Here is a 12,014-nt window from a genome sequence, read left to right as displayed (position 1 = left end):
CTCCTGTTCTCCCACAGGGTAAATGTCAAGCTCTTGAACCTTCTGGCCCTGCATTCCTCTCAAGCACTGTCTCCACTCAAGCCCTTCTTGTTTTAAACATGGTCTGTCAACTGCAGCAGCACACACTGGCTTACCTCTTTTGCTCAAATGCTCTCCCCTTCCCCATCCTCCTGTGGCCTTAACAGTCCTTTCCTTGTACTTCCATGCCTCTTCCCACCAGCACCATGCCAGCCCACCCTGGCTTAGTACTGCTCAGCACTCTAAGAAGCCCATCCTCGCTGTTCCCCATTCCCGCCCACTGCCCCCTGCCAGTGTGTTTGCCACATGATCCTTCGGTTGTTTCTTGGAGTCTGTGTCCCTCCTTGGGCTGGATGGTTCTTACAGTCGGGGGTCATGTCTTACTCAGCTTTGTATTGACATAGTGCAGCATGGAGCCTGGTATGTAGACAATTTATTCAATAATATTTGTTGACTGAACACATGAACAAGATTAAAAAAGATCACTGCCGTTCTAAAAACGTCAGCTTGTTGTAGAGCGTAGCGTACACGCTGCGGTACAGCTAAGAAATAACATCTGTTAGCTTTTCTCTTTGCAAAGGAGAGGCTGTCACCACAACACTTCCATTCACACATGAGAGATGCTCACGTGTGATTCTTGCACCTTGAGTTTCTTGGGGAAGACTGTGACAGATTCCTGGGCAAACTCTAGTCTCCAGAAGAGATCTCCTCCTCCTGCGTGTGTCCGTGTTTTAGCCTGAAACCTGCAGGTGTGTGTCACCTTACAGGACCAGAGTGGGAAGAGAGGACATGGGGAGGGCATCCCAAGGGCGGAGCTACAGTCTGAGCCAGGACAGAATTGGAATAAGTGAACGAGCATCAAGAGTCTTAGGGAAATATTTTACACATAATCTTTCATATATATTCAGAAAGTCGTCGTTAAACATCTGCCTCTTTGATCTCCTCCGAAATCATTGCGTGTAGAACTGACTTGGCATCAGCTGCTGACATGTTAGATGGTTATTTGTGCCAAAATGATGCAGCTTAATGAAAATTCAACACATACCTTTGACATTCCCACTCAGTTACAGTTTAAAATACACAGGGACAGCACCGCGTATACCGCTTTGTGTATATGTCACTGAAGGTTTCCTGTGACAGTCAGTGGTGGTGGTTTTTACTTCTTTAACTTTCTGACAGCTCAAGTCAGGACCATACCAGAACGAGTCTTGGGGCAAGGTATTTACAGACTGAGGTGAAGGGCAACACGCAGCACAGAAAATGTTCTCAAGATGATCCCGGCTGGGCGGGTACCATAAGGAGATTCTTCGTGAGCCTGGGCCCAAACCTGATGTGAGAAGAGACCCCCAGAGTGGAATTTGTGCCATCTTCATGGTTTTCAGGGCTGCATATGGTAGTAGAAAATGCAGAAATCTTTATTTTCCCCTAATCAAAAGTCAAGCTGAGGGGCCGGCCCGGTGGTGCAGCAGTTAAGTGCACGCGTTCCACTTCGGCGGCCCAGGGTTCACCAGTTCAGATCCCGGGTATGGACATGGCACCACTTATCAAGCCATGCTGGGGCAGGTGTCCCACATATAAAGTAGAGGAAGATGGGCATGGATGTTAGCTCAGGGCCAGTCTTCCTCAGCAAAAAGAGGAGGATTGGCAGCAGATGTTAGCTCAGGGCTAATCTTCCTCAAAAGAAATGTCAAGCTGAGGATGAGAGGAAATATTTAGAATCTTAGTTTCTGGGAAGGAATGAATGTGTCAGCCTTTTAAAAAGAAGCGATATAGACATAGATCACCTGGAGATGTGAATCTTAGCCCTTCTGACTTGGGTAGATATGTGGGTATGTCTTGAGTTCCAAAGACTTGTGATCTGGTAATAGAATGTTTAATCCAGGTCACATATTCATTTTATCATATCAAATCTGAGAGGAAGCCTAAGTGGCATTAATATTACCTTAATCCGTAAATAAATATGATATTTGTTATAAGAGGAATCTAGAAAAGGACTGAAAACTACAGAGATGTCTTGGTGTCCTTGTCGTAAATTGGAAACAGGAAATTGCTGGCAGAGAGAAATGTGATCACAATCACTTAACTAGGGTGTTGTAGCTCAGATTATAGATAATAACCCAACTGTTTTAGGATCATAATATATAGATTCATATTTGTCGTGGTTGATAGTTAAGCAGATAGAGTCACCTTGCAGATACATGGGCTGGGCTTCAGACTTTAAGAACAAGTGAGATTAATTATTGGATACAATATGTAAAAGATGTTACTCTAAGGACCCACTATCCTGGGCGAAGAAGCAGAATATCCTCCTAAGTAATGATTGATCTGCTGAACATCACACAAGTTTCCCCAAAATGAACCACGTGTCACCTAATAATGTTATATTTGATTCCAAACAATATCTCTTGACAATGTGACAAGAAACTTTTGAAGTGTCTAAGTTGTTATCTGAGTTGAATCATTTGGGTCCAGGATACATAAATACATGTCAATAGACAATTAAAAGTGTGTCTGGAAATAACTGTAAAGTTCAAGTTTAGAAATGTTTTTAAATAGTCAGCAGAGGAAAGTATGTATTTTCACGTTTCTTTTTTCTATAACAATTAGAATACCATTATGACTGAAACTGTTATTTAGGTGTGGGGAGAAAGCTGTTTATATAGCTATCAGATGCCTGCCTTCTTAATCTAATGTGCTTGTCTGCTTTTCTTCTTCTACACCCAGGTTCAGACTACCCTAGCCTTGTGTTTACAGATAATTCCTCCATAAAAGGAGTGGTGGGGGGTGAGGGGGTGAACAAATTGATTCTAACTATTCCCCATACAAATAACCTCACCTTCTCACCCTCTTCCACCCTGTTTCTTGTTATATTTCTCCAACAAAGGAAGGAAGGTAAATATGAGAAACTATTATAAGTATAGTTTATAATTCTCTGGAACCCAATACCTTCTCTATATAATAAGCTTTCAGTCAAATAGAAGGTTTTTTTTTTTTTTTACCTGCTGTAGTCTACTTTTATGAAACATGCAAATTTTAAGAAAATAAGTTGACAGTTTCCCTTGCCTCAGGTCATTATGTATTCAGATTTATGTATGTATTATAAATCTGCAGCTGAAGTATCAAAATTCATGTTCAGGGAATGAAAGGGGTAGAAGGCTTGCCCCTGAACCGTCTGAATGGGAGGAAACTTCATAGATCAGCTGCTAGGTTGATCTGTTCATGGACATTCACAAGAGACTGAGAATTCACTAGATTCCCCGAACCAGTGTTTTCTACTCTTAGGGAAAACACACTGGCTGAATTGTTGGAAAAGGGTTACCCAGGGACACCAAGAACCACTCTTCACAGATGTTCTTTCAGAAAGCAAAGTAATGTGACAGCATCTACGAGACGCATCCTGCCAGATTCACCGTGGCTAGCAAGTAGGAGGGCCTGTGGGCCCCCAGAAGGCACCTCCCTGCTCCATCTAGCTGCCTTAAGAATGTTCCTTGGAGCAGAGGATGCTGGAATAAAGAAGGCCCTCTGTTACCTCATTCCACAGGCCCTTGAAATCTTGGTCACTTATGTGCTCTCAAGTTTGAAAAAAAAAAAAAAAAGAAAATGTTCCTTGTTGTTCTTGGGAAATATCAGACTCTTAATTAGAATTAAAGGTCACTGCCAGAAGGGGAAGAAACAAGTAAAGATACAATGCAATCATAGATACTTAAAAGGAGACTACATGTTAAGTTGCCCCATCTCTCAGGAGAGGTTCCTCTAATTTGGCTTACGGAACTACTAGAGAAATATCTGCCTGCTCCTTAGAGCTCCCAAGAGGCCTGAGCTGGACCCTCCTTTCTCTATAGGACAGTCTAGGAAGGTGGTAGGATTTCATAAAGGCTCAGACCCAAGATCCAGAAGCCAAATCCAGTATTAAGCTTCCCAAGATTCCTCTGACCTGCAGGTGCACAGGCAGACCGAGAATTAATCCCAATTCGAGAGTTTCGCCCGATTTAGAACCTTATTTCCAGGGCAAAGCTAGATCCTTTCCAGGCCAGAAGGGGAAAGAAGAATTGCGCTTATCAACATGCATTCTCCATCGTCTGAGGCTTATTTTCAACCTAATGGGTCTGTAATTTATTTGCAAGGCTAAAACAAATTGATATGAATTCATATCCAGCCTCTGAATCTGCACATTGTTAGGTTGTAACTTGAGGTAGTATAGACAGTTCATTGTGGAGTCTCAAAATTAATGATAGAAGTTATGTTTTAATTAACTGAGGTCGTACAAGGATAACTTCCATCGCAAATGTGAGAAACCCAGATAAACAATTATAATTTAATTGATTTATTCCAGATTCTGTGTTGATCCTAAAATACTTTATATTCTGAGAAGCATTAAGCTCCTCAGCAAACGTATATGCAGTAGAGGCGTGCTCACAGGCAGCTTAGAAAATCACATGCTACAGTCAAGGAATTCTCTAGTAAGAGCACAGTATTTTCCAGGTGGTTGGTTTTCTATATTTTTCACTAGGATGTGGAATTACACAGTGTAGTTCGGTAGTTAAGAATACAGCCTCTTGACTTAAGGTCATCTTGTAGCTCTACTGCTCCCAAACTGATGATGCTGGGAAGGTGGTTTAATCTAACTCTGCCTCAGTTTCTTCACCCTGTAAAATAGGGCTAGTATTAGTGCCTACCTCACAGAGTTGTTGTGAAGATTCAGTGAGGTAATACACGCCATTGTCTAGCACATAGCAAGCACATTAAGTAAATGTTTGCTGTCGTTATCATTAGTATGAGTAGTAACAGTAGTAATAGTAATGTGCGAGTTTGTAGTCACTTCAATAGGAAGTTGTCTGAATTCTCTCCTCTCCCTTCCAGCAGGAAAATGGCAGATGCACGACAGTGGCCTCCTGAACATCACCAAGGTGTCTTTTTCAGACCGAGGTAAATACACATGTGTTGCTTCTAATGCCTATGGCACTGTGAACAACACAGTGACCCTGAGAGTCATCTTTACCTCTGGAGACATGGGAGTCTACTACATGGTCGTTTGCCTCGTGGCTTTCACCATCGTCATGATTCTCAACATCACTCGCCTGTGCATGATGAGCAGCCACCTGAAGAAGACCGAGAAAGCCATCAACGAGTTCTTTAGGACAGAAGGCGCGGAGAAGCTGCAAAAGGCATTTGAGATCGCCAAGCGGATCCCCATCATCACCTCAGCCAAAACTCTAGAGCTTGCCAAAGTCACCCAGTTCAAAACCATGGAGTTTGCCCGCTATATTGAAGAGCTTGCCAGGAGTGTGCCTCTGCCTCCCCTCATTATGAACTGCAGAACTATCATGGAAGAGATCATGGAAGTGGTTGGGCTGGAGGAGCAAGGGCAGAATTTTGTGCGGCACACTCCAGAAGGCCAGGAGGCCGCCGACAGGGATGAGGTGTACACGATCCCAAACTCCCTGAAGAGAAGTGACTCCCCCACTGCCGACTCAGACGGCTCATCGCTGCATGAACAGCCTCAGCAGATTGCCATCAAGGTGTCCATTCACCCGCAGTCCAAAAAAGATCACATGGACGACCAAGAGGGTATACCATTTGAAGTCAAAGATGAAGAGGAAACAGAACCGTCCGCTGAACGTTCTCCAGAAACTGCGGAGCCTTCTACAGATGTAACATCCACGGAGCTAACGTCGGAAGAGCCGACACCTGTTGAGGTATCAGATAGAGTCCTGCCGCCAGCTCACCTGGAAACTACAGAGCCAGTAATGGCACGTGACAGAAACACCTGCATAATTTACGAAAGCCATGTCTAATATCAACTCCAAAAAGCTATGCATATCAAGAAAATCAGGGGCTGCTCCTTGTAGTACCGATGTAGTACGCACTTGCCGCTAAGCCTTACCAGGAGACGCTCATCCCTTAGGTAGGAGACATGCCATTTCAAAAGGGGAAGCACTTGTGTGCAGTTTCTGTGACTGGAATTTCCCCAGTAGAAAAGGATGCGGGGAACATCAGGGTGCAGAATTGATACTACTGGACAGAAAGTGTCCATGTGATACGAATTTTAGAGGCTCTTCTCTGCCAAATACCTTAATTGGCGATGCCCTTTTGGCAAAGAGTACACTACTGTAAGATATTCCGAGTTCAAGAGCCCTCTCCAATGCACACTGCATTGCTTTTCCTTTGAAAAATTATAGGTCTGCTACAATAGTAAATGCACGTACGTGGGTTTGTTGCACTTTCTTCTCAGTTTTTGTTCCTTTCATGGTCCCTTTATGTTGGAGTACTTGTTGTATTAATATTAATTGTTTTTCTGGTTTAGTCCTCTTTGCCCCTTTGTCCTTATTTCTCCCTAGAACATTTACCTCAGAGGCTTTGGTGTCAGTCACCCGTACGAGGACTGATATCTACAAGTCATTTATAATGTTCCAAAGTAGTTAGTAGGCTCGTTCTTTTTGTCATTTCCCAGGCCTCTCTCCGTACACTGCTATTTTTGTTTCCAATGAAGCTGCTGTTGTGAAACTGAGAAAAGCTTTGCCCAGGAATAGCACTTTAATAGCCAAATAAAAATGTGTTTACGTGTCCATTTCTGAGAGCATTTTGGTGAGCTCAACCGAGGTTGGAGGGAGATTGTGAAAGGTTGAATATACCCATTCTACCCATGAAAATTGCTGTTTTTACATTTAAGGACCATCACCCTCCAAACAGAGACTGATGCTTTATCTGGGAAATTTGTTGCTTCCAAAGACGGGGGCATTCGTTGAATGCCTGCAGGTTGTAGAATATTGGCTTCCCAGAAGGGTTTGCAAGGACCAGATGCCATCAGGTGACTCCAGCTTGATTTGGGGCAGCAAATGTCGGGATCTGTGAAGTTGTGTGACCAGGTCTGCTTTTGTAAACTGCGTAGCTGACTTGTTGGTCCTTGAAGGGGAGAGTGAAAGGTTAGAATAGTGGCATAACTGTACCATCACATTTGATGCCAAAGTATTGAATTAGTTTGTAGTCTCACAAGAAAGGAGTTATACGTGAGGCAGAATGATGCTGTGGAAAGAAGACAAAGCTAGGCATCCAAAGGCCAACACCTTACCTGACTGTGCCAATAACCAGCTGCCTGGCTTTGGGCAAGTCTGGGTCTCAGTTTCCTTATCTGGCAGAGGTGGCAGACTAGATGAGCTCTGAGCACCATTTAAATGGTCTCACTCTCTCACAGATCCAAACCAATATTATCACCCTTGCTCTTTTTCTGAGTTACGTTCAAGATTTTCACTTTCGTCTCTGGGTTCACCTAACATTTTTTATACATATTACTTATTCAGACAAAGTGGATCAGTTTCAAATAATCATAGCATTTTAAGCAAGTTGTGGATCTTCTCCCCCAAGACTTCCTTAGGACCCCTTCCACAGTGTAGATTGAATTGTGGTGAGAATGAGTGTTGTTATTTCATTTTCACTTAGGAACAGGGGAGACACTAAGCTTAAAGAAATTCTAAGGGTCATGGTCACATCAAGTGATGGGGTCATGACATTGGAGGTTACATGGACCATGTTAGTCATGAGACAGCAGACCCAGATGCTTAGTTCTTACTCTGTCACTATCTGGATAAGTGACCTTGGACAACTCTCTTCCCCTCTCTGGGGTTTAATCTTTTGCATCTACAAAATATGGGGTTGTACTTGATGGGCCACAAGATCCCTTCTAGCTCAGACATTTATAGTTTTATGGAAAGTTTGTAATCATCCATGTTGGTCCCCGTTGCAAGAGACAGGCAACATTGGGAGCAAAAATGGGTGCATGAGATCGGATGCTTTTGCTGTTGAAACTTTACAGCAAATGGGTCTGGCTCTGTAGCTGAGGGCAGAGGGTTTGGCTTCCGGGGTGCCCCTGACAGTTTCTTTATTCATAAATAACTGGTGTGGAAGACAATCTGACAAGACATGGAGTTTGATCAAACATCTCTTGGCCAGGATGAACTGTTGGCATCTAGTTTGAAGTGTCTTTGGTGGTCACGTAAAGAAATTAGTAGTGAGCAATCAAGAGAAACCATGACTCCTGTTTGGGCTGTCTGGACTAGGATTTTATGTATTTGAGTTACAGAAAAGTTTTATCTCCAACTCTTAGAATATAGATATTTTCCACTTGTTATGGAGGTCAGCAAATTCTTACCATGGATCTATACGCCCAAAACAACAACAGAGACTTAAGCTCATTTTGTGATATTGTGTGAACTTTTTCCCATTCTATTCAGTTGTCCTTCCACATAAACCGTTGTGCATATTTCCACATGGAAACTATAAGAGAAGGCATCTGTTCCATCTAGATGTTGACGAGGGGTAAAAAGTTTAAAATGAGCAGAGTTTTTTTGAAGCAGGAGCAGAAATTTGTGACCAAAGAATGTTTCCAGGTTGGTTTTAACTTCTTTATACTGGGGAGATCATATAGATTTTCAAAACTTTACCCCTCTTTAAGGCATCAAAAAACTCTTGATAAAATGCCAACCTAAAAGGAGGTTGGCTCATGATGGAAATTTTTCCTTCCAGAAATTCTACACTCTCCCTATCCTACAGCGTCTTTATGAAATGAGAAAGGCTTTCCTGCTAGAATATGAAATGTGGAAGACCTTGTGACTTTCGGCTGATTTTTCAAAGATAAACTGTTCAGCTTCTTAGAAATTCATAGAAGTATGGCTGTGTGTGTGTGCGCACATGCACGTCAGACTCATTTGGGAAGTTTTAAAAGCTTAACACTAAATCCCAAGCCATGTCCTTTGGGTCTTATGTAAGCATTCTCAAAATTAGACCATTTCTGGTTTCTGAGTCATCTGGTCATATCTCTAGCAGTTTTTTCCTTGAAATTCTGAAAATGATTCAGATACGTGTACATATTTAATTCACTTAGATGATCTGTAAACTTGGATGGTATTTATTCTAAATGGAAAAAAATTTTATACTGAAAATCTATGTAATTTATAATGGCTTTGTTTTATATATTATATTTTCATATCTTTAGGGCACATCTGCTCTTCTCATCTTTTTGTATATCATACTTGGCAAAAGAACTACTAATACTTGACTAAAATCTCTAGGAACCAAATGTGATACATAACGCATAGAAATCACTCTAAAATCTCTGAATGTTCTTACCTGTCCCAAGCATCATTGTGCCGTCAGTTACGTCCAGAATGATTTGTCTCAGATGCTTATGAGCATCCCTTATTTCAAAACTAAGGCTAAAAGATCTGACATCATGCACAATCGATTCTGAATCTTCTTTCCTTCTTTATCTTTTTGTTGTTGGTTTCATTTTTAATTGTAGAAGTCTATGTTGTCTAAACTTCTGTTTGAAGGGCAAATGTGAGATAAGAAAGCAACTTGATGGAAAGACTGAACTGAACTGTGGCTCTGTAAATTATTCAGTCGACTGATAACATGTTCTAATGCTTGGATTGTTACTTATTGGTAATCTAGGATCTGCTCAGCTCTTTAGCACAGGAAGAAAATGTAAGGCACAAAGAATATATGCATGTTTTGAACAGACACACTCCAAATGTAGTGCAGCCAACACAGATCAGCTTAGGAACACCAACCCCAGCCACTGAAGGAACCGTTTCAGAAGGCAGAGCTGACGCCTTTATTTGCAAATTGAAATAGAGTGTTATATCAGTGCTAAAACTCTTCAACAGCAGCCCCTATGGTTCTGTTAATGGGATATTTCCTCTCAGTGTTTCATTTGGTAAGAAATTGGAGCGTTTAACTTATCTTTCCAAAACCCTATTTTATACTCAGCACAGTTCAACTACTGTCCTCTACCTGTCTTCACATATCCTTTTGGCAGTCCCTTAAGATTAAAATCCATGTTTCTATTCTTGCTTTTTAAACTAATTTATTGCTACTCTTTAAATATCTACCAAATCTCATTGTATATTCATGCACATATTTCGAGCACCTGATAAGCTTCAAGATCTTGGTCATTTTTACATTCACCTACCTATTCATATAAAAATCCTTCAGTAGATAACAAAGTTCATTTTCCTAATGACTTTTTTAGGGTTTCTACAGTGATAAATAAGATTGAGATTAAATGAATCAGTGGTGGGAAAAAATCAAACAAAACAGAATTGCTTATTATCTTTTCCAATGATCAGTTATACAAGAAAATATCATATGAAGGTGATAATGATCTTTGAGATTTTTTTAGAGATTTCGTTTTTAAGGGGACTAATACTTAGAATACCACAATCAAAATTGAAGCTCTTAGAGAATGCAAAATTAGAAAGCAAGTAGTTCAAAGAATATTCTGGCATAAATTATTTTTATTTAACCAGTAATAAAAGACTTCAAATGTATCTCTCAGTCGCCATAGAGTGACTAGAGTGAGTTAGGGTCAAAGAAGATGCTTGCACTCATGTTTGGTTTGCTGTATCTCTGGTTCTGGATGTCCTTTGTTAAAATCAGAAAATAAGATGAAAAAGTTTATCTGGGCGGAAATGTGAAACTGATGATTCTTTGAACTATAATTGTTCACTTTTTTAAAAAAATAAAAATGTAAACAAATAACTAATATTTAAGTTGATGTTATAGTAGCAAAAAAACACAAAAAACGTGATCCATCCTGTATTTTGATTATTGCTTTAATAAAGGGTTTGCGCTGGTATGTGGAATGTGTGTTATGTCCCACCTGATGGGTGCATGATTGTGGCCTTATTTACTCGTTCCATTGATAAGAAATCTGTGGTCAATGCTTATCCCTACGTTTTTGCATCTGTAGCATATCTTGGGAAAAATGAAATAATTTTTATGTAAAACTACAAATTTATCCAAATGCAGACACCTGAACTCTGTCCTGACAAACATTATAGCAATATTTTTACCTATATCAAGAAATAATTTTTAACACATAATATCAAGCTTACTGTAGATAATTCAAAAAGACCAGGAAACTCACATACCAAGAACATTCCATGGGAGAAGGCATGCATAGTAATCTGCCACAATACACCTCAACAACACCAAATCTAGGCCAAATCCCAAAACAGGCTAAGTAGGTTCCTTTGACAATGAGTAAGTGAACTTCGAAAGCTGAATTCCTCTCAGATAAGATAAAATGTGGGGTGTGTAAGCAAAACTACCAAATGAGAAAGGAGACTACCAAATGAGAAAGGAGACTACCAAATGGGAAAGTAAGAGGAACAAACAAGGCAGAAAGTCAGTATTTTACTGTAGACTAAAGAGCCAAGCAAAATAACTGAGTGAGTTATCCAATGAACTATGCGTATAATTAACCATCCATAGGTTCTCTCAAGCAAAAAAGGGCTTAAGAGAATTATACTGCCATTAATGGAAAAATTAACAATTGTATCATCATGAAAGAGGAAGTGGGAAACTTCCATCCTAACGAGGTAATTTTGACTGGTGCCTTTTTTCAGACCCAGAACAAACAATTGCTAGATTTCTTTGCAGGTTTTGGAATGCCGTGTTCTTCATGGGCCTTAATCAAAGGAGCTAAGTAAGACTTAATATTAATCTGAGTGATTGTCAAAGACATGTATAGTCATAGAGTTGGAAGAAAGTGTGAGGTTATCTGCTTTATGTGTCTTTTTCTACAAAGTGCCTAATTCGTATCAGCTCTGCTTGCAGATCTCTGAAAAATAGGGAGCTCATTACCTTACGCAGCCACGTGTTCTCTTGTTGACAGGTTGTGAGTGCTGAGTCAAAATCTTAAAAGTAGTAGCACACTGGTCCTTAGGCTCTCTCAAGCTAAAAACATGAGTTAGTCCTGCCACAATAAAATTGTCTTTTTACTGCCAACACAAAACTAAAACTATAAACACATTTCTGTAAAAGAGAGGATTACAAAAATTTGGGGTGCTCCTGATACTACTGCATTGATTACACACCATGTGGCACAGACCCTTTAGAGGGAATAGGTTCTGCCAACAGGGTGTTAGAGGTAGAAGTCAGGTGAATCAGGTGCTCCTCCCAGCCCCTCAGATGCCTTAAGGCTACAGCTCATTAAA

At 40.7% G+C, this 12,014-nt stretch overlaps 1 protein-coding gene across 8 annotated transcripts in view; it reads left to right on the top strand.

Annotated features, from left to right (window-relative positions):
• Positions 1–10,651, top strand: part of MFAP3L (microfibril associated protein 3 like) — a 42,222-nt gene extending 31,571 nt beyond the window's left edge. For 7 of the 8 annotated variants that reach the window (XM_046656061.1, XM_046656059.1, XM_046656058.1 and 4 more), the window contains one exon: positions 4,879–10,651. In XM_046656061.1, coding sequence (XP_046512017.1) covers positions 4,879–5,813 — 935 coding nt within the window. In that variant the 3' untranslated portion in view covers positions 5,814–10,651. The remainder of the gene's footprint in view (positions 1–4,878) is intronic. The other variant, XM_046656062.1, reaches the window with a different exon arrangement.
• Positions 10,652–12,014: the final 1,363 nt, after the last annotated feature.

Source organism: Equus quagga, chromosome 3 (assembly GCF_021613505.1).
Source record: "Equus quagga isolate Etosha38 chromosome 3, UCLA_HA_Equagga_1.0, whole genome shotgun sequence".
Classification (NCBI taxonomy): Eukaryota; Metazoa; Chordata; class Mammalia; order Perissodactyla; family Equidae; genus Equus; species Equus quagga.
Note: the sequence above shows the minus strand (reverse complement) of the source record. Positions and strands in the feature narration are given on the sequence as shown.